Consider the following 24,228-nt stretch of genomic DNA (forward strand, 5'->3'; position numbering starts at 1 on the left):
CATTTCTCTGAAAATGCTCTGTGCTCCATCTATTCATCCCTCCCCCCTGCCCCTGAACCCCTGGCAACGTTTGATGTTTTTACTGTCTCTATAGTTTTACCGTTTCCAGAATGTCGTATAGTTGGAATCTTGTAGTAGCTTTTTTAGTGGCTTCTTCCACTTAGCAATATGCATTTAAGTTTCCTCCATGTCTTTCCATGGTTGATATCTCATTTCTTTTTATTGTTGAATATTACTCCATTGTATGGATGTACCACAGTTTGTTCATTTATCTGTTAAAGGACATCTTGATTGTTTCCCATTTTTTGACAATTGTGACTAAAGTTGCTATAAACATTTGTGTGCAGGTTTTAGTATGAATATTGGTTTTCAACTCATTGGAGCAAAAACCTAGTGAGTGAATTAGGTATTTATAATACATCCAGATGCATACCTTACACCTTTCATAAAAATTAACTCAGAATGGATCATTGACCTGAATGTAAAACACAGGAGATAACCTAGCAGAAAATCTAGGTGACCTTGAGTTTGGTGATGACTTTTTAGATACAATACCAAAAAACATAGCCCATGAAAGAAAAATTGATAAATTGGACTTCTTTAAAATTAAAACTTCTGCTCTGTGAAAGACACTGTCACAAGAATGAAAAGACAAGCTAAAGAGTGGGAGAAAATTCTTCAAAACACCTATCTGATGAAGGACTTATATCCAAAATATATAAAGAAGACCTAAAATTCAACAATAAGAAAACAAACAATCCAAATACAAAATAAGAAAAAAATATGGACACTTCACCAAAGAAGATAGACAGATGATAAATAAGCATATGAAAAGATGCTGCACATCAAATATAATCAGGAAATTGTAAATTAAAACAATGAGATACCACTACATACCCATTACAGTGGCTAAAATCCAAAACACTGACAATAGCAAATGTTGACAAGGATATAGAGCAACAGGAACTCTCATTCATTGCTGGTTGAAATGCAAAATGGTACAGCCACTTTGGGAGACAGTCTGGCAGTTTCTTACAAAGGTAAACATAAGCTTACCATATGATCCCGTAATTAAACTCATAGTTATTTACCCAAATGAGTCTTGACTTTTTAACCATCCCTGGAAGATTCTGCCTCAGGAACTTCCTTCAGCTTGGTCTTTCTTGTATTTAACGTCCTCAAGACATCAGTTCAACTGTGTGTCTTGGCATCTTTTCTCATCTGATGATGTTTGGATATAGTTTCAGATTGTTTATTTTAGCCTTGATTTGGCAGCTTCTTAGGATGTTACTTCTGGCAATTGCCCATCAGATCCACATTCTACAAACAAAGGCAATATTCATTATACCCAGCCAGGTCCTCTGGACTTGCCAGCCAGGTCCATCATGCCCCTTTGTCCATCTGGGAAAGCTTATCTTAATCAGTAATTGTTAGAAAGCTTTGCAATCTTTAAGGTTTAGTTCAAGTACCACTTCTCTGTAAAGCCTTTATTTGCAACTCTAGAACATATTCACTGTCTAAACTTGCTCGTTTTTTATTCATTGCCCCATCCACTGAAAATGCTCTCAAGAAGGTGACAGATAAGTATTAACTTCCAACTGTGATGGCTAATTTTTAGTCTTAATCTTGTTTGACTCCTTTATCACATATAAACTAGTAACTGCCCCCTTTTTGAAACTCTCCTCCTTTGGTTTCTTTTTTAATAATTTTGATTGTGAAATGAAGCATACATTCAGAAAAGTGCAGAAAGCTTATATAAAAAGTTTAATAAATATTTCTAAAGCAAAAACTTGTATCAAGAAACAGAGCATTTCTAGCATCCTGGAAGCTCCTCATGTGCTTTTCCCCAATCACAGCTCCTACTCTCCTTTATTCCAGAGGTAAAAACTATCTGACTTTCATATTGATCTGTTCCTGTGTATGCATCCCTGAACAATACATTTTAGTTTTTCTGTTTTTAAAGCTTTATAAAGGGAAGTATACTTTTTTCCTGCTTAATAGTATGTTTGTGAGGTTCACCCATGTTGTTGTGCATATCTGTAGTTTTTTCACGGTTGTTGTGTATGTCCCATTGTGTGAATGCAACCTACTTCATTTATACATTCTGTTGATGGATTTTGGGGTTGTTTCCAATGTTTTGTTTTTATAAGCAGTGCTGCTGTAGACATTCTTATATACGTTTCATGCATATATACATCTGCATGTATTTCTTTAGGGTCTAGGGAAACTGCTGGGTCATAAAGTATGTATATTTTCAATTTCGCTAGAAAAGGCCCCACTGTTTCAAAGGAGCTCCCCTAGTAGTATACTCCTACTAGTACTGCATGAGAAACTGGTCAGCGTCACACAAAGACACAGAATTGTCAACCATTTCAATTGTTGCTGAGGTGGTGGGAATATAGAGATATCTCATGGTTTGAATTTCCATTTCCCTGAGACTAATGGAATCGAGGACAAATGTTTCCTACACTTATTAGCCATTTGGATTTTTGCTTTTACTAAGTGCCTGTTCAAGTTTGCCTATTTTCCTATTCGGTTTTCATCTTTTTTCTTAGGACTTGTAGGATTTCTTTTTATATTTACTTTATTGGTCCTTTGTTTGTTGTATGTGTTGCAAATATATTTTCATGCTTTGTGGCGCCCCCCCCCCCACTCTTTCATAATGAAGAGAAGTTCCTGATTTCAATGTAATAAAATTTATTAATCATTTACTTTATGGTTATTGCTGTTTAAGAAATTGTTTCCTAACTTGGCATTAAGAAGACAGTCTCCAGAGAGAGTAGAGATAAGAAGCAGTTGTTTAATCTCTCATGTTTAATTGGAAGTCTGTGACTTCATTTTTTTATTGTTGTTAAGCCTTTGGTTTCTCTTTTTCTGACTCTTAAATGCTAGTTTTATGCAAGGCTCCATCTCAGTTATCTTTCTTGCTCTGCATATTCTCTGATTGCTAGCCTTCAACATATTAGAGTAGAAGATTGCAATTTGAATTCTCCCTCCTTGAGCTTTCTCAAAAATTTATTGGTTATTTTTCTTTCAGGTTTTTCCTCGTACATTTTAGAGTGTTTGTTCAAGTTCTGTTGAAATAATGATGTTGGAAATTTGCGATTATGTTGATGCATAAGTCAATGCATGTCTGTTTTAGGGGGGTTCACATATTCATCTCACTGATTCTGATACGTTCGTCCAGGAGATACCCAGCACAACATATCACACTTGTGAATACCACTTTTTACATAAGTTGGGGAGGACTGAAACCTACTAATTTATAAGAATAAAATAGCATTTTACTTATATTTGTATCCCTGATACTGAGCACAATGCCAATCAATAAGATATTCATAATTTCAGTAAACGTTTGTTAGGCATCTGCTATATGCCAGGCGCTAAAGATAAAAAATGACTAACACATAGGCCTTTCCTAGAGAAGATTCATAAGAAGAAAGCTACTTATAAGTAAATAATTACAATCAAGAGTTCTTGTGCTTTTATGTATATGATTGAGTACTAAAGGGTCCAAAAGGAAGAAGTGCTCAACTATATTTAGAGTAAGAAGGTATAGACAAATTTTATAGATGGTGTAATCCTTGAGCTGAGACTTGGAAGATAAGTAGATATCATCAGATTGTCCAGAGAGACAAAGGCATTTCATGCAGTTGGAAGAATAAGAACAGCATTAAGTAAAAGCAGAGAGACTTGAGACTATCTGGCTAACCAGGGATGAAGGAGCACACACTGGCTTGTAGTATGTGAGGCAGAGTATATTTAGAAGCCTGGCTGGAGAAATATGCCGCGGTCAGATATTGTTTGGCCTAATAGAGTACTAAAAACTCTATCTTACAGACTACAGAGCAATCAAGAAGTTTAAAGCAGGGGAGTAATATAGTCAGATTCGCATTTTTTGATTTAAAAAAAGCCATCAAAATTCAGGATAGATAAGAGATAAGAAAAGATTGGAGTTAGAAAAAAGCAGTAAGGAAAATTTCTAATAGTCCTGGTGAGAGACGATGAGGATCCAACTGACAGTAGCACCAGGGATACTGCAGAGGGAATGGATTTAAGAGATGTAAAGGATGGCCTGGTGATAAATTAGATGGGCTTTGAGATGACCTGGATAGATAGTGCATTTACTGAGATAGGTTATAGATAGTTGATACTTGAGGCCAAAAAAAAAAGGATGAGCTTCATGGACATGTTGAGTTTGACATGCCTGTGGGAGGGATGTCCAAGTAGTATGTCTAATAGGTGGATGGATACAGAGGTCTGCAGTCCAAGAGCTGGATCTGGCATCAAGATGTAGGTCTCAGAGCCTGCAATATATATGTGTTACTTGAAAACATGAGGTCAAAGACAGAGCCCTGGGGATCTCCAACCTTGGATGGGTACATAGCAGAAGAACCTGTGAAGGAAACATATAAATAAAACAAAGGATGAGGAGAAGGACCAAGAGAAAGTAAAGTCATAGAGAAGAGAGAGTGGTCAATGGTATCAAGTGCCACAGAAAGAAACAGTAGAACTGAAAAAACTCCATGGGATTCAGAATAACTAGGGACTTTGGTGAAGATTTTATTAGAGAAGTGATTGTTTCACACACTTAACTGTGAAGGAAAGGGAACTGGGAAGGGAACTAATGCAATTAGTTGAGGGTAGGGAGAAAGTAGAACAAATTTTTTTTTTAATGAGAAGAGTATAATTATAAACTATGAGGAATAGACACGGAGAGATTATTAAGATAGTTAATAAATTGATGGTGGTTATAAAATGTATAACCAAATAACTGATATTGTAAATGTTTGTGATATAGTGCCAAAATACAGTGCCAAGCCCCAAGCTTTACATAACATAAACATTCAAAAACTGTTTGCTGGATTGAATTGAACTGAGTTTCCATTAATATGTAAATCATCATCTTCCGTGTTCTGGGAATAATTTAGAGTTTAATTTGTGCGTTTACTTTTGATGAAGGTCATCGGACACTATTTATTGGAGTTCATGTGCCCCTGGGAGGAAGAAAAAGCCATCGACGTCACAGGCATCGTGGTCATAAACACAGAAAGAGAGACAGAGAGAGAGATTCGGGGTTAGAGGATGGAAGGGAGTCTCCTTCCTTTGGTAAGAATCTTTCTCCTTGTTTTTATTAAATTTATGACTATAATAATATCATACTTGTTTTTACAATCCATAATTAGCAGTAATACCTCATATTAATAAAATTGTTAATACTTTTGTAAAACATGTTGGGTTGGGCAGATTGGGGAGAAGTGGGAAAGAGAAAGCTTCAACTTTATTTTCTTTTGTGTCCTGCTTTGTGAAGGTGAAAATTGGCTTAAATTGTGATTTAGGAAATACACTCAAGTAGTAAAATTTAATTGTATAAACTCTTGATAATTTATACAAAGTCATTTCTCTAAGTAGTTTGAAAATCCAGGGGGAAATGCCTTTATTAAGTTCCCAGTTACACTATTGCCGATGCTGCCCAAATTTAACTCTTCCAACATGAACACTCTACTATTTTCAATGTTCTTCCTTTGAAAATATATACAGAATGTCAAAGTATAGCGTTTCGGTAGTTGTTAACAATTCCCGAGTGCCGTGAGAGCCTATGTACCTGACATGACCAAGAAGCTGGCTTTTAGTTCCTTGGCCTTCCCGTCTCCTATGACCCTGTCCCTCACTGCACCTAGCTCACTTACTCGTCCGTGATCACTCCACCTCTGAAGTCACTAATGCATTCTCCTTGGTCTCTGGCCACAGCCTCTCTCTTTCTCGCTTGCTTGTGCAACTACTTAATCTCTCTCTTTTTTTTTTCTGTCCATGTTATCATCTTTTTCTTTCTTTCCTTATCTTACTCTGATTTTATAGCCTATAATTTTAGTAATACTTTTGTTAATGTTCTAATTACCTTAGGTTCCCTGTTTTAGTTTTATTCATACCTTCACCTCCACTTAAAAAACCCACAGTTATGTTGGGGTTCCTCCATGTCCATGCTTTCTCCTTGCCTCCCCAATGGGCATGCTGTACTGGACATAGTCATTCAACAGAGCAGATTGTAACTATTTAAATTCATGACTCAAGTGGACATTTAACACCTCCTCCCAATTCTGTTGCATTTCTTTGAATTTTAAAATAATTATTTCTCAACCTTCTTCATCATTCTCCAACATCCCCTTTCTCACCATCACTTAGCAGATACTTTCTACTTCAGAGGGAAAATACGTCATCAGAAACAACTCATTCAACTTCCCACCTATTAAACATACACACCTATGTGCCTACATCTGCAATTATCTTCCTATCTCTTGATATAATATGGGAATTTTCTTTTCAGTTATGTTTATTTCCTGTTCCCTCCCACCTGGAAATTTACACAATTTATAATCTAGTTGGCCTTTCCTCTCAACTGGATTATTCTCATCGTCTTTTCAATACGATGGAGTCTCTCCCATTTTAAACAGTCCCCGGTCTCCCTTCCACTCAGCTTCTCCCTTTAGTGATTCAGTTGTATTCAGACATAAAGTAAGTTAATGGCATATAAAGTTTGGAGTAACAATTTTACATTTAATACTTTATAAATATTACTTTACTCAATATCTGTGTTTGATAAGTGTTGCAGAGAAGTCTGCAGTCTATGTTCTTTTCAGTTTTTAAGGTCATGTCTTTTAAGCCTGAATGTTTATAGACATTTTTCTGTGTCACTTTAATTAAGAAAACTTGCTAAGATAGGCCTAATGGTGAGTGTATTAAAAAGCCTCTCCAATGTGCACACAATGATATTTTTCTACTTGGAGAACATTTTCCTATTTTACCTGATTCTGTTCCATTTACTTTGTTCTCTTCTTTGTGAATATTAATTATCTGCATGTAGAATTTATGAGATCAGCTGTTTGTCCTTTTCCTTTGTAGTTTAGTCTCTCATATTATTCATTTGATGGTTGGCAGTATCAATTCTTCATTTTACTACTTCTATTGTGGATTTTGACTTTCTGGTTGCATTTTCAGTTTTCTTGAAGTTCTTTTTTATCTCATCCTATTTTCTGTACCTTTCCTCCTGTCCTTTCCTAGTTCGTTTTTGTTTTTCTGCTTGATAGAACCTCTGTTGTTAAAGCCTATTGATGATCCCCAGCTATTTCTGGACATTTTCTTTTGATCCTGAAGTAGATAATTTTCAGAGGTATGATCTTCCTTTGGGCTGTTGAGGTTATTTTGACGCTTCATTGATTTGTGGTATTTTTACAGACTTCTAATTCTTTTTTCTTAGAAGAGGCATTGCCATCAGTGTGCACCTTGTCTTCATCACTTTGTATAGTTATGGGCATTAAACTTCCCTAAAAACCATGTACTTCTGTCAGAGGTAGAATGATTGTCGATGGCGATTGTGTAAAGAAAAGTACTCTGGGTATCCTGCACCTCATGATGGAGGATGGTTGTCTCCAAGTTAGTTAGCAGAGACTGGAAATGTGAATGTGTCCCCCACATTTTCAGGTGTTTTTTGTTTCATGAGGTGGAGTCTGGGAATGTAATAAAAAGACAGTTGGGTAGATTTTTGTCATTTAAGCTCTATCTGCTTATGTTAGTATAGACTCCCTCTTAGACCCTGGGAATCGATTATATGTTAGACTAAGCTTTAATGGTTACTTTGACTTTTTATCATCTTCTAGTATTTGAGAAAATATATTCACATCATCTTAGAAACGTTTAGTAAACAAACAAAAATAAATTTGTTCCCTCTGCCTCTGTCATATCCTTCTTTTTTTCCATAGGTGGGTGCATTATGTCAGTTTTTCTAGAACAGTGGTTCTCAACATTGATTACACCTGGGAATTTTAAGAACCTATTGATGGCCAAGCCCCATACCAATCAGAATCACTGTGGTTGGGCTCCAAGCACAAGTATTTCTTAAAGTATCTCAGGTGGTTCTAATGTGCAGCCAAGGTTGAGATCCACTGTTCTAGAAACGTTGCTATTCAAAGTGTGGTCCATAAGTCAGCAATATTAGCATCACCTCTGACCTTGTTAGAAATGCAGAATCTCAGGCCCCACTCCAGACCTCTTGAATCAGAATCTGTATATTAACAGTATCCTTAGGTAACTTATTAGCATGGTAGAATCATATGAGGAGCTTTAAAAAAATATTGATGCTGGGCCCCACCCTCAAACATTAGTTAATATTGAGTATTTCCTTTGGCACTGGTGTTTTAAAAAAGTATCCCAGGTGATTTAATATCTGGCTAGAATCAAGAGCCATTGATACTAAAGCTTCTGCCTCTTTAATTGGTGAAACTTGAAAATATGTACGGTGGCCCAGATTCACCTTCTGATGTGCCAGCCACTATTTTTGGATGCCACCTACCTCCTTTCTCCCCCAACCATCTGAGTATCTTTGTTGACATTTAGACCTAAGGTCTGTTTTATCAGAGACCAATGTTTGGCACCTTGGTGGTCTCTAAGCAGTAGAGCTTCCTAGATTTCACTTTTTTCAGTTTCTTCAGGACTAATCATCTGCCTTTATTCCTATTCCACAATCAGTTGAGTTGCCTTGATAATCAAGTACTCAGTCACGTGCTGAGACTGAAACCATGTTATAAACACCATCCCATTTGATTTGGGCTTTGATATTCTGCATAGTGAGGATATATGAGATTACTACGTTGAAGGCTTCAAAGAAAATTGCTGACCACTTAAGAATAATTTTTACTTCGAAGGATTTCAGAGAAAATCTTTTGAAGACATTCCTACAGCTGCCTGAAAATTCTTCAGAATTCAAGTTCCAAAGAGGTGTAAGATAGAGGAGAATGTGAGGAAGCCTCAGGTCCCTCTGCTGGGAACCTGGAGGCTTTATATTGTAAATTGGAGTAGGGCTTTGTGAAGACGTGCAACAATTTGGGTGTATATTTCTGGAGCAAGCATCAACTTAAAAAGATTTTGGGGGAGATGTTTGAATTTTGGCACTCTTAAAAAGCTTTGCCAATCCAATATATAAGAAACATTAGCAGAATCCCACTTCATTGTATGACCCAATCGTGTAAGGCAGTGTTGTTAGGGACCTGGTTGGGTTAGTGCTGCATCCAGGGAAAAGTGAACAAGCCTTTACTGTAGACAAAAAAGATTATGCTTATGTCACAGACCTGCAATGGCTGGTTCTAGTCCACCAGATGTGATGATTGGAATCTGATTTCTAGGTGAGTCCAAGATAGACCGAGCTTTTCAGCTGTGTGGTAGTGGTGGTGGTGATGCTTTGATTATACAAAAAACTTTTGATAACTGCAAATAAGTTCAACCTACTTTTATTACTGCACTTAATAAACGTGATAGTTTGTATAAGGATGTGGTGATTCAGGGCCAGCCCTGTCACCTAGTGGTTAAGTTTGGCATGCTCTGTTTCAACAGTCAGGGTTTGGTTCCCAGGTGTGGACCTACACCCCTCATTGATAGCCATGCTGTGGTAGCAACCCACATACAAAACAGAGGAAGATTGGTATAGGTGTTAGCTCAGGGTGAGTGTTCCTCAGCAAAAACAGAAAAAAAGAATGTGATGATAAATTAATTCTCCTTCCTATTACAATCAATTCCCTGATAACAAAAAACTGCTACAGTTTGCATCTTGTTATTTTTAATGCCATCTTTCATTCACCTTGTATAATTTGAAATTATATTTTCAACTGGGAACATGGATGAGTTGTTTAAAAATAAGTTTGAGGCATAAACTTGAAGTCAGAAAATATGGAAGATAAAGGGAGAAATTCAGAACACTTTAATGTTGATTTGTTTCTCAGCCTCCCAACAAAGAATGTAACAGGAAAGATGACAGGAGTTTGTCAATTACAATTAATCTATAAGCAGTAGAAATAAATCTAAAAAACATAGACTATTAAATTTTTTTAAATGTGGTACACAAATGTACTGTATAAATTAATACAACCCTCGAATTGTATACACACAGGAAAAATGAAGCAAATGTAGAAAACATGACTTCAAAAAGCTATTTTTTTGATGGACAGTGGTTTTCTGTTCCTGTTTAACTCCCAGTTGGTTGATGTGTAAGAATACCAGTACTTTTTAAAAAAATTATTTTATTATAAAATATAACACGTTTAAACATAGAAACATAAATGTATAATTCAATGAATTATCACAAAGAAACATCTGTGTAACTACCATCTCAGCTAGCACTCCAGAAACCTCCTTTGTGCTCACTCCCAGTCACTACTCTCTCTCTCTTCCCTAAAAGGATCTTTAGCCTGTCTTCTTACACCGAGTGTTTTGCCTGTTTTTGAACTTTATGTAAATGAACTCACACAAGAGGTATTTGTTTGTCTCTTGCTCTGTTGCTCAATATTGTGTTTGTGGGATTCACCAATGCTTTTGGCTGTAACATTAGTTTATTCATTTTTATTTTTGTATAGTATTAATTTGCTTATATATACCATGCATTCTACTATTGATGGACATTTGAATCGTTTACAGTTTGAAGCTACTGTGAATTATGTTTCCAAGAACATTTTTGTATATGTCTCGGTGCACATATTTGCTTCTCATACATAGGAATGAAATCATTTATTTCTAAGTCATAGGGCATGCATATTTTCAACATGAGTAGGTAGTGCCAAGCAATTTTCAAAAGTAGGGTAGATATTTACAATCCCACCAGCAAAGTATGAAAGTTTATGTTGTTTTACATTCTTATCAACACTTGGCAATTTTATTCTTTTAATGTTAGCCATTCTGGTAAGATGTGTAATGGTGTTGTTTAATTTACATTTCTTGACTACTAATGAGGTTGAGCAACTTTGCATGTGCTTTTTGGCCATTTGGATAGCCTCTTCTATTTCAAGTCTTGTGCTTGTGGTTGTTTTTTTTTTTTTACTGAATTGTTATTTTCTTATTGATTTGTAGAAGCTCTTTATGTATTATGGATATAAGTCGTTTGTTGCTTTTACATGTTAAACATACAAGTCGTTTGTTGCTTTTACATGTTAAACATACAATTTTAAGGTGCCTAGACTTGAAAAAAATGGTCATGGAATAACACATTTTGAACATCTGCTGTATTGAAACATAATCTGAATCCTTCTTTAAGAGGTTAAAGGTGTGTTGATAAGATGATCATGAAAAGACTTTTGTGAGCATAATCTAATACCTATAAAATAATTTCTGCTTTAAAGAATGAAAAGCCACATACAGGGAGCTCTGTGTTATTTTTGAACCCAAATATAATGCCTCTTGTCCTTGAATAGCTTATCTTACTTTACTAGATCATTATTTCCTATACTATTGCTGTTATCATTGTGTCTTAGAGAAGTCTTATAAATACCTGATACCCTACCTTGAACTTTCAAATTCTCTTTATTCATAGTTGTGAGGGTCTTATTTCCTCATGTTTATTTTATGACTAGTATTATAAAGCATGAGGGGAAACACTAGAAAGTCTTAAATGTAAGGTTGACTCTATAGATCAAGTTGGGAAGAACTGACATTTTGATAATATTGAGTCTTTCTATCCATGAACATGGATGCCCTAGTTTTTAAGCTCCTTTATTATTTGCATTGCATTTTGAGACTGAATAATATCAGTGCCTTTTCGACTAGGCTATTGTGAGAATAGAAGAGATAGTATATGAAAACGCCTGATCCATAGAAGAAATTAATAAATTAAAATCTATTTTGTCGTTTTTCTCTCTTTTTATGATTTCACCATAGTCCATTGCTATTTCAGTAAAATATAGAGTTTAAAGGTTAATGACTCACTTATGAATTTAAAAGAATTATGATAATTTGTAAGATTCTTGTAACTGTTTCATTGAATGAACACTAGTTTTGGGATTTAATCATAAAATAACTCTGTTTCTGTCTTGCACCATCCCTTTGTATTTATTTAGTGGGTCTAATTGTTATTCTGCTTCTGAATGAAAACTCGGAGGGGTTCCATAGCTTTTCTAGTCACTCTTGGGTAACTCAAAGTCCTCGAATCAGTAATTAAAATATTTAATCTCAAGTAATAGTGAAAACTTTGAACTAGTTTTAACCATATGCTTTTTTCCCTTTTTCTTGCCCAGGCCTACTACAGTTGAAGAGAGAGGATATAGTTGCCTTTTTCCCCCCTACTTTGAACTTCTTCTCCTCCTTCTATATACTCCAAAATCTTCCTAACTGCAGTTTCTGATCCCTTCAGATTTGGAGCATAGCAAATGAAGAGAACTAAGCTGGATGGGGCAGCAAAGTTCTTACTTAACTGGTTCTATTGCAAGCTGATGTCACACTCTCTGGGCTTAGCAAAAATTTGAATTTACTCATTCTGTCCTGGGGGCATCTCTCATCTGTACTCTCTTCTGCCTTACTACTACTCATCTCCTAGGCATTCCGCTGTAGTGATAGATTCTTTCTGCCAAAGCCTTGTCATTGCTCCATGGCAGCCTCTTGGATAGGATCTAAGATGATCCAACATTACACATTCTCTCTCTCTCTATCTCTATTTCTAATCTCCTAGTTATGTGTGTGGCCTAAATATGATTCACAGAAAACACACACACACTCCTTGCTTTGGTAAGTACTGAGAGTGCATGTTATTCAAAGCAGCAATCTCCACCATCAGCAGCTAGGCAGACTTTATGTTTCTTAGGCAGGAATCATACCCTAGTCCATTTCAGGGAACATATCAAGCTCTTCTGATGTCCTTGGAGCTCTATTCATTTGGCTTGAGGGAGGGGTGGACACTCCTGCTCCCCTTCCTCTATAGGGGAGTAAGTAGACTTGGGACTCACATTACAGCTTTCTCTGAAGAAATCTTCTCCAGAATGTGTCTACTGTTTTCACTCATGACCCTTTTATAGCCTTAGCTTGGGTAAGGAGTTAGAGCTAGATCACTAGGTTTTCATGCATCCCGTTTGGAAAGAAATACTTATTGGTTCTTGATGCTTCAGCTGAAACATTCATTTTATCAATCTGTTACCCTTTAACAAAATTAACTAATTAGCATTAGTAATAATAAATATATTATTTCAATTATATAAATGAATTAAAATAGAGAAATCCAAATGAACAGATTGTATATGACATTCAAATAATATGAGCAAAATTTTAAAGTTCAAACGAAGATGGAAAATATTATTCAGCTGCAAAGAGACTGGAGATATGAATTTGAAACAGAACTGTTAAACTTGTCATCGTTTCACGATTTTGTAAGATAGATTATCTGAATATTGATTTATCTGAAGTGAAACAAGGATAAAGAGGAAGAAAATTGTCTCTAATTCAGAAACACCTATGGTAAACATTTTGTGAATCTTCTCCCATGAGCTAAATGTCATAGTACATGAGGATTGTGGTCTTCATGACAGTAAGACCACATATGTAAAATGGAAATTTCCCACTTCACTTCTGTTGTTATACTTATGTTATAAGAAATATATTTTTCAACATATTTGTTGACTGTTCTTCAGAAAGGGCCTGAAAAATAAAGAGCTTTTGGACAAGGCATGAAGAAAGATGAGTATTTTCATTTATTATTAGGAAAAATGTATTTATGACCTTGGTTAATTAGTGTGTAATTAAAGCAATATGAGTAACATAGCTAATAATGAACAGATGAAAGTTTGCTAATGAACTTGCTGTTTCCAATTATGATTCTTTTGGTGGCTTTCCTCACATAGTATAACTATTAAATTTGATTTTCTTAACTAACCATTTGTTGAAAATATGATCTATATTCCCAATGGAAAAAGCTTATTTATTTCTGATTTTAAAAGTAATACATGTTCTTTGGAATTTCAGTGCTTTGGAACATTAGGTTAGCTAAATCCTGTTGCTCTTTGTTCTCATCTTCAATTCTAAAGCCTCTGACATTATTGACTTCCTGTTCTTTCTAAAGTCCTATTCCACCTTGGCCCTGTTATATTACTCTCTGCATCAGCTGAAAGGTCTCCGAAGGCAGAGATTTTTTTCTATTTATCAGTCTAATTCACTGCTTAGAATAGTATCTGACCAATGGAAGATGCTCATTAGATATTTGTTTAATGTAGCCATCTTTTTACATATCTGGCTATTCCTCTTTTGATTCTTTTGTTGACTCCTCTTCCTCTTCCCAAATCTTAAACCTTATTATTCCCCCAGTGTTGAGTTTTCTTTCTTTATTCTTTCATTTCTGAATCCTCATCCATTGTAATCATGTGACTTCTCTAGTTAAATGCTACATCTCTACTTCTGACCCCATCCTCTTTTCCAGAATCAAATCTCCAGCTGCCTTATGACCATCTTCATGTTTGCCCCATCATCACCTCAAACTCAGCATCTAAAAGTTGTCTTTTGAACCCTCAGCCTACCATCCTAGCTCCTCATTCTGACAACCCTATTTTAATTAATGGTACTATTATTTTCTCATTCTCCCTGCTTCAAATCCTAAATCTCTCTGTTAGACAGGCCTATATTATCATTATAACATCACTATTACCATTACCATCAACATTAATCATCATCAATAATATTTATATAGTGCTTTATAATTTGAAAAGTATTTTTGCATGCATAATTTCCTCTCTTGGGACTTGGTTCTGTCTCCTTCCAGGAGACTAATTCTGGCAGGTGGAAATATTTTCTATTTAAAATATTTAATTTATTATTGCACAATAAATTTTAAACTACAATTGAGATAAGTGTAAAAAGGAGAAGTTTATAGTGCTATGAATTAGGATAACAGGTGCCTGAATTAGTTGTTTGCATATGAATGTATTTATATGTGTGTTTGTGTGTGTGTTGTGCAAATCTGATAAGGTAGGCTTGCTGAAGTATATTACATTGAAATAGACACTGAAAAATATATAGGAGGGCTAGAGGAAACACTTATGTGCAATGACTCTGAAGTGGGAAGGAGCATGGTATTTTTAAGAATCTGAAAGAACGCTAATGTACCTGGAATGGAATAGCGAGGGAAAGAGTGGCAGAAGAGAAGGCTAATGAGGTGGGGAGGGGCTAGGGCGCCACCACAAACATTTATTTATACAGAAAGTATGGCATATTATATTTTATATTATATGTATATTTTTCACCTTTGACCTCTGAAATCCTCTCAGTTGTGACTTAGTTATAACCTAATCCTTTAAATAACTCATTAATTAGTTTATTTTCACAATTAAAATATTTAATATTATAGATTTAAGTAATCACTCTATGATTATTTATTTTTAACTTATTATATTTAACTTATTACTGCTTGTTACTAATTATTTTGTGTTTTAAAATATTTGAAAATACCAGATTGGGATAACATTGAATTAAGATAGTTTTCCACTCTTGAGCCTTCCCATTAACATACATTTATTCATTTATTTAGGTCTACATTTATATCACTCAATAAAGTTTTATAATTTTCATCACAAATGTATTGCATAATTTTATTGGATTTATTCCTAGATAACCTTATATCTTTGCTTCTAAAGTAAATGGAATTTTTCCTACTAGATTTTCTAATAATTTTTACTATAGAACAGGAATGGTAAGCTGTCTTTTGTTGCTGATCTAGTAGTCTTTTGTCTTTTGTCAGCATCCATAAAACTGTCAGGATAAATGCTGACACCTTTCACAGTTCTTGACAGTTTTGGCAATGAGGGATGCTGAAAGAGACATGGCTTTTTGAAGGAAGAAGTGTGGAGGACTTATAGCTGATTAATGGGATCATTAATGGGATTTGAGAGAAGTCCATTGGTATCGGTAGCAAATTTGTTAATCAAATTGTGTAGTCAGCAAGGCAATAAATGTTCCTCCACTTTATTGCCTATTAATGAGGAGGAATCGGTATGGTACTTGCAGGGTGAGAACCAGGAAGTAGTTTTAAAGACAGCTGCCTGAATGATTGGTACTAACTCTCCTTTAGGCAGGGGGATTTCCTTGACAATCTGGCAGTCAGTCTTAGGGAAGAAACAAACTCAAGGGGAAACCATAGATGAAGCATTGACTAATATTGGGCTCTCACTGCTCCAGATTGGGTTTTCAATGCTAATATAAGTGACCTGGTGAAGAATGAAAAACTCAACCAAGGAATTTTAGATAAATTCTTGTGGTCAGCCTGTAGCCCTGGAAGAGTCCTTTAGCCCTTACGTTGAAACTAGGCAAGAACTTAAAAATTTTTATCTTGGCAGTAGGACAGCAGATATCTCTAATCTGAGGTTATGGTGTTGCTGTTCCAGTCTGACTGATGGATTCTAGACACACCATTGTGACCCTGGAAACTAATCTGTTATGTATTCAGCCTTCTGAACCATTTGCAGTCAGACAATCATGCTCTTTTTATCCCTAGAGCCACTCAACAATTGGCTGATAGTCAAGGTATCCTACGGATCTTCCACATTCCTTACTATCCACAGGCGTCTGGTATTGCTAAGTGTTGGAAGAGCTCTTCAAAAATCAAAATAAAAAGATTTGTGACTCTGCCTTCCTCATTTCCTGCTGGTCCGCTTGTTAGGAAAGCAGCTTGGTCACTGAGTGTGGCTTTCCCCAGAAAGGGATCATCTCCTCTCAGCCACTTTATGGATAATGATTAGGACAAAAGAGTTTATATAGCTTATTTTGAATATCCAGGATTCCACCATGACCATTTTTGGGTATGATGCATCATTCTTTCTCCTTATTGCATCCTCAGGCCAGCCAAAAAGGGGCCTCAGGAATTCATACTTAATTCTGGCTTAGGCACCTGGATACTCCTATTGGTTGACATGGTCTTAAATCATAAGTATAATAACCACTTGTTTGAGTCCACTGCTTGCCAAGTCTCCCTACAGTGGTCCAAATCAACTAAAGTGGGGGACATAATGGGTCTCTGTAAATTTTATAAAAATGTCCTCTTCTCCCTTGCTTCTGACCCTTCCCAACAAAAGGTCTGGGTGTGAGTAGGAAATGATTAGAAAAAAGGTGAAGTAATAGCTACTGGAATGGGGCACACTCAACGGTATAGAGATGGGAGTGAAATTACTGATCTTTCAGCACTTGCCCTGGTGTCTTCCTCATAAAGAAAAACACCTGGATGTGGCTCTCCCAAACTGTGGCAAGCAGTTCTATTCATAATCACCCCAAACTGGAAATAACCTAAATATCCTTCAACCAGAGAATGGATAAGTAAACTGTGATACATTGCTACAGTGGACTATTACCTAGCAGTGAAAAGAATGAACTACCGATACACTCAATGACACAGATAAATCTCAAAATCTAAAAAGCGTTGTGTAAGTGAAGAAATACAGTCTCAAAAGGTTACATACTGTAAGTTTCCATTTATATGACATTCTGGAAAAAGCAAGACTATAGCAGTGGAGACCAGATTGGTGATTGCCAGAGATTAGAGGAGGGACTCAGGTGTGACTACAAAGAAGCATCACTAGGCGGTTCTTTGATGAGTTATATTCAGCATCATTTTGGTATAAGTGAATTTCATCATAGTCTGCTCTTCTAAATAGTACCATAAAATATAGCATATATATGATGAGAGAAAATGTGTATATGTGTGTGTGAGAAATAGAAATAGTTTCCATAATGTGTGTTATAAATAATCCAAAATAATCACATTTGATTTGATTTTTGATAATGTATATACATTAAATGTTTACATTTTACATATTTATGCTTACAAATTATGCTAGACTTAATGTAATGCTAAATTTAGTTATAATTTCCCGAGCCTACTCTGGGAGAGTGTTGCGGGCAGGTGGGGGGAGGAGGTGTGAGTTTAGAGTGGTGATGAAATGGATGACTGGGACATTTTAAGCTTGAAGTCGTGGTAATGCATGTTCATGGCTCTGATTTTCCATAGATACCCCATCACAGCGGGTACAGTTTATTCTTGGAACTGAGGATGATGATGAGGAACACATTCCTCATGACCTTTTCACAGAACTGGATGAGATTTGCTGGCGTGAAGGTGAGGATGCCGAGTGGCGAGAAACAGCCAGGTGAGGATTTTTGTTGAAGGGTGAAGGTATACTAAAGAATTTTCATGCTATTAGCAAAAGAGATTTCTAATGCCATGATTTTGCAAGCATCCACGAGTGCTGCTGATTTCTGAAATTGCTCATCTGGCCTGGGCATATCCTATAATAGGATATGGGTCAGAATGAAATCTGAAGGCAGTAATTATAGTAAACAGTGATGCAGAGCCAGCAACAGCTGCAGTCTTAGAGATAAACAGTAGCATAATTTGTGTGTCATCAGGAAAACAATAGAAATCTAAAAGTAATTTATTTCTGTCTTTTCAGCAGCTGGCTTGTGCCCAAACTAGTGATATTATATGATAATTTGAGTGTGGGGCTTTTTTAAAGAAAGGGCAAACATCATGATAAGAGGCTTTGGAGATAGTCCTGGATTTCATGTACTATTTGGTGAAGATAAAACTATTTTGTAATGTGTTTCTAGGATATATGTACATTTAAACATAGAGGTTTTTCAAAATAACTTCTTAAAAATTACTTTTTCTGTCATTTGTAATTTTTCTGTATTGCCATATAATTGATGAATTGCTATAAAAGAGTAATAAGCTAAATTTTGCATTTGCTTTTCATTTATTCCTTCTTGCTCATTTGCTCATTTATTTAACAAACATTTATGGAATATACATTATGTGCCAGGTGCAACAGAAATAGAACAATAACATCAACAAAATCTTAGATCTTGCCTTTAACAATCTCATGGTCTGATGTGGGATTTAGACAAGCAAACAAAGTTGTAAATACTGTATAATGAATGCTGGGATACAGATGTGCACAGGGTTTTCATTTACCCGCCGCTTCCCAAAGTTTAATGTGACTACAAATCACCTGGGATCTTGTTGAAATGTGAATTCAGTAGGCTTCAGGCATGGAGCCTCAGATCCTGCATTTCTAATAAGCTTCCAGGTGATGTCACACCGATGTGTTTGGTTTGAGGACCACATTTTGAGTAGCAAGGATCTAAACCACAAGGGTAAGGAACAGGGGATCAAGATAGCTTTCCTGGAGGAGGTGATTCCCGAGCTGACCCTTGGAGTTAGCTAGGAAGAAAAGCAGAAAGGCAGGATTCTAGGAAGAGGGAGCAGGATGTGCCTGAACACCTCCACTGACACAGGTTTGACTGTTTTGTTAGGCTATTCCTTCCATGGCCACACAGCTCTAATTGTTAGAAATTCTTTCTGTAGGTCGAACAGATTTATCAGTGGCTCTCAGGTTGCAGTAGCCTTCCGAACGCCACAGTACTCCACCAGGTCATATTAAACTTGTGGCAGCATTTAATCACTGCCTTAATTCTACTCCGAGTTAGTGTGGAATTAAATGTCAATCATGATAATATTATGAATAACATTGGTTTAGTTAATTCCTGTTTGATTTATTTTGAGTCGTCGTCATAGCTCTCTTTTATTTAAAAAATACTTAGTAAACAGAAGAAAATCAAAATTGCTATCACCTAGTTCATCTCTGTTAACATTAAAAAAAACTGTCAATATCTAAAATTCAAAAAGTATAGAAAGATAGAAAAGCAACAGTATTCTTCTACTCTTGTTCACAGTACCTGTCTTCAAAGGTAATCACTGTTAATAGTTTCTTGTGTATCTTTTCATAAAAATTTTAATGCCTAGATCTGCATGTAAATGTACACCCTTTTAAAAATTTATACAATAGGGGTTTTACATAGTGTTCATGCCTTACTTTTTTCACTTAATAATATGTTTGGACTGTTTCCCATATTATCTGATAACCTTTTTAATGACTGATATCTTTTTAATGACTGCATTGCATTTAATTATATGGATGAACTTTTGTTTATTTAGCCAGTTTTGATAGAGATTTAGGTTGTTCTTTTTTTTTTTTTTGCTATAAACCATTGCTACAGTGATCATTTACACATAGGTTTTGGCATTATTTTGTAGGTATTTATGTAAAGTGAATTTCTTTTTTTTTTTTTAAAGATTTTATTTTTTTCATTTTTCTCCCCAAAGCCCCCCGGTACATAGTTGTATATATTCTTCATTGTGGGTCCTTCTAGTTGTGGCATGTGGGACGCTGCCTTAGCATGGTTTGATGAGCAGTGCCATGTCTGCGCCCAGGATTTGAACCAACGACACACTGGGCCACCTGCAGTGGAGTGCGCAAACTTAACCACTCAGACACAGGGCCAGCCCCTGTAGGGTGAATTTCTAACAGTGAAACTTATGTACCGAGAGCAGACTTTTTTCCTTTGATAGATGTTGCAAAATTGCCTTCATAAAATGTTTAGGTAATTTACACTTCCATGAACAGTGTATGAGAGTGATTGTTTCCCCCAAACCCTTGCCACACTAAATCATCAAACTTTTAAAATTTTTTGCCAATTTTATGAATGAAAAGTAAGTCACATTGTTTGAATTGACATTTCCTTATTTATTAGTAAGACTCAACATCTTTTCATATGTTTTAATTTTATTCTTGTGAGAAAACTGCTCATTTTCTTTACCTGTTTTATGGCAAATTGTTCATTATTTTCTCTATTTGCCTTTTTTTTTTTTTTGAAGATTGGCCCTGAGCTAACATCTGTGCCAATCTTCCTCTATTTAGTATGTGGGATGCCAACACAGCATGGCTTGATGAGCTGAGTGTAGGTCCACACCCAGGATCTGAACCTGCAAACTCCAGGCCACCGAAGCAGAGCGTGCAAACAACCACTACGCCACCAGACCAGCCCCATGCAATATTTCAAATATAGCACTAAATTTGAGATAGTTTTCATATAACCTGGTAAATTTTAAGATTAAGAATCTTCTACCTTATTTGTTTCTTCCAACTGCATCAAAAACTAAGTACTTTGGAGTTTCTTAAATACATAATACATGTACTCATCTTCTTTATTTGATGACAGAAAAACAATATATGATCATATTCTCCACAAATTAGTGATATAACTTTTGCTCTTTCATGATTAAAGAGTTGTTGATGAGAATTTAAAGTGAAAACTACCCTGTTTAAAGCTAGCAGCATCAGTCTCCAACTGGTTATGAGAAATGGGTGTTTTTGGATGACTTGAAGGAAGGAGATGTAGTAGTTATGATGACTAGACTACTCTGGCTACTTAGAGTTTCTTTAATCTATTGCTGAGAAATACTTTTTGGAAGCATGTCCTTTTTCTTTTTTGCTGAGGAACAGTTATGTTCCTGTATCTGTTGCCAATTTTCCTCCTTTTTCTTTTGCTTGAGGAAGATTAGCCCTGAGCTAACGTCTGTGCCAATCTTCCTCCACTTTATCTGTGGGTTACAACAACAGCATGGCTGATGAGTGGTGTAGGTCCACGTCCGGGATCCTAACCTGTGAACCTGGGCTGCTGAAGCGCCGAACTGAACTACTATGCCATGGGCTGGGCCCTCAAAGCATTTCTTTTGTATTTCTTTACTCTCATCCTACATAATAGAGCTGAGAAGTAAGATTGGAATATGTGTTTTGGCACGAGTAACTCCCTTATTCTTAAAATTTTTGGTGATTTTTCACCTTCCAGATCAAATAGTGATCTCTTCCTTTTAATGGGTAACTTCCTTGTAACTTGCCCATTTCCATAAAGCCAGGAGGTGCCAGAGCAATACTAGAGTCACAGTGAAGCAGGTAGGATTTTATCATGCTCTAACGGATTAACTTGAACAACATTTTTATCCCAAACCATCAAAATGTACTACTGTTTATTTATAAAGAATGAAATAGATGATCCAGTTATTTATTAGCATTCTTCAATATTATTCGATAAAGCCCGTGTTCTTAGCCATGCTTCTGGAACCTTATGCATGGTGCAGCTGCTTGAGGTTCCTGGAGACATCTGATGAGCAATCAAAATAGTAACAGACATTGAAGAGGAGGGTAGATGAATTTTGGCTGAGATACAATACGTCAGGGAAGAACAGAACATATTTATTGAAGACTTGTAAATGTAGGGGCTTTTAAAGTGGCAGGAGTAATTTTGTTCTGGTTGCCCTCGTTCACCTAAAAAGGCTAATTTTAGTTAATTCATGATTCCATTTGATTTTTCAAATGAAATTTAATTCTAATAAGTTATTAGCATGACCATTCGAAGTACTTCCTTTTTTTGATTGCTATTCCAGGGGGGATTAAGAATTTTCTACCCTAATAGTAGAAATAAAAAGGATATTTTATCAGCACACTGCACCTGTCACATATCACATCTTGAATAATTCATGCCCACTGTTGCTGCCAAGTAAAACTTGAGCAAAGTTTTAGATTTTGAAGCTAAATTTTTGAATCATAATTATTTAATAAATGTTTGTGAAAACCAGCTGTTCACTTTTAAAAACCCTAAAAGAAGCCATATGACAAGGGCTAATGAAAGCAACACAATTACAATGTCCTGCTTATAAATAGCTTAGAACGTTATTAATAGAAAAGTGTGCAAAGATACCACAGCTGTGCAATTGTGGAGACAATGTGCTTGACTCGCTGTGGTTGCCCTTTAAAAGTGCTTCCCACAAAGGAGCTCAGAAGAGGCCAAGCAGCGGGTAGCAGTTAGGCCTCTGATACTTACATGGTAGTGTGGAAAAGGATTATTCCATCAGAACAATTTCATTGATGCTGTGAAGGCATTTGATATTCAAAATTAGTAAAAGTTCAAGTCACCGGTATTTTTCAGCGCAGTATGAGATGTGAAGATAATATGGATTGAGAACAGCTAACGTCAGTAAACTCTAGGTTTGGATATATTTCATTTCCCCTTAAAATAGGCACTTTATGATTACATATGTTATTCTCTAGCCCTCATGTTCCCCCTCCACCCTCCGTATCCCCAACTCTACCCAAAAGAGAATGTTTTCATTTGAGAATTGATGACTTCTCCCAAGGCTATAATTTTGGATAATATAGTAACTCCATTGCTTCCTATTTGGATAGAATTAGACAATAAAATTCTTAGAAAAGCTAAACTGAATTAGTGGGAATAGGATAAACAGAAAGAGTTAAATTCTATGGGAAATATCTATTTCTAATTTGCAGAAGAATTTTATTTTGTAGATTTTTAATGTGAGTGCTGTAGAGGAGATTATCATCAACTTAATCCTGAAAGAATTCATGAAACACCTATATTATGTTGTTGTTTTTTAGTAGAAAGAGATTCCAATGTGTTAATCATGGATGAAAACGGATCTAGACAGATGGAAGGAAATGAAAATAATCTGTTCACAGTTTAAATCCACCCCTTCCCCATAGAAAATGACATGCAAGTTGACCTACAATTTTGATTTTTTTCTTTGTCCATCACTTCTCATTCATGCCTGTGAGACTCTTGTTTGCTTTGGTTTGCTGTTCAAACAAATGTCAGCTGATTTTATTGGGAAACTGGAATAAATTGCAGCACTTTAGGACATTAACTGTAATTAGGCATTTTGCAACTAACAGTATATTCAGTGACTACAAATCTTGAAGCGGGATTTGGTGTGTTCCCAGACCTGTTAATTTCTATCTCTGAAGTATGACGTGGAATGAAAAAACAGAAAACGGAGATATACTTACGTATTTATATATATATTATTTTTAATGTAGTATTTAAAAAATATTCATTTAAATATCTCAAAGCTTTTGGCATCATTCTGGAGCTGGCACAAAGCTCTGAATCTTGAAATGTTTAGTAACTTAATATTTGTAATTATAGGTTCCCTTTTATGGAAAGTATCTTCTGCTTTCTCCTCTAATGCTCATAAAACCTGTGGTTGTATCAAACCATCCATGCATATAGATTATATTTGGTCATCTTAACTACCAAACTACTTGGAACACCTAGATACTTCATTCTTTTTTTCTAGAAGACTAAGCTCCCAATTTGAAGTAACTTGTTCCAAAAGAAGGTATATACCTTTTGGATTTGTTTTTAAAATGTCTTTTCAGATTGACGTACAGATCAATGGAACAGAATAGGGAACTGAGAAAGACCAACACAAGTACAGCTACTGAGTTTTGACAAAGGGCAAAAGCTACTACATGAAGGAAGAACTGTGTTTTCAACAAATAGTACTGGAACAATGAGACATCTATGATAAAAAAATTAACCTTAATCTAAACCTCACAGTATACACAAAAGTTAATTGAAAATAAATCATAAATCTAAATGTAAAAGATACAGCTATGAAAATTTTAGCGGAAATATAGTAGAAAATCTTCAGGACTTATGGCTACATAATGAGTTTTTAGACATGATACAAAAGCACAATCCTTGAAATAAAATGTTCATAAGTTGGACTTTGCCTGAATTAAAAATTTTTGT

At 35.7% G+C, this 24,228-nt stretch overlaps 1 protein-coding gene across 1 annotated transcript in view; it reads left to right on the forward strand.

The window, feature by feature from the left end:
• SLC4A10 (solute carrier family 4 member 10) overlaps positions 1–24,228 on the forward strand; it is a 197,261-nt gene that overhangs the window by 47,722 nt on the left and 125,311 nt on the right. Inside the window, exons 3-4 of the mRNA XM_046658900.1 lie at positions 4,963–5,109; positions 17,789–17,927. Of these exons, the coding sequence (XP_046514856.1) occupies positions 4,963–5,109; positions 17,789–17,927 (286 nt within the window). The remainder of the gene's footprint in view (positions 1–4,962; positions 5,110–17,788; positions 17,928–24,228) is intronic.

Source organism: Equus quagga, chromosome 4 (assembly GCF_021613505.1).
Source record: "Equus quagga isolate Etosha38 chromosome 4, UCLA_HA_Equagga_1.0, whole genome shotgun sequence".
Taxonomy (NCBI): Eukaryota; Metazoa; Chordata; class Mammalia; order Perissodactyla; family Equidae; genus Equus; species Equus quagga.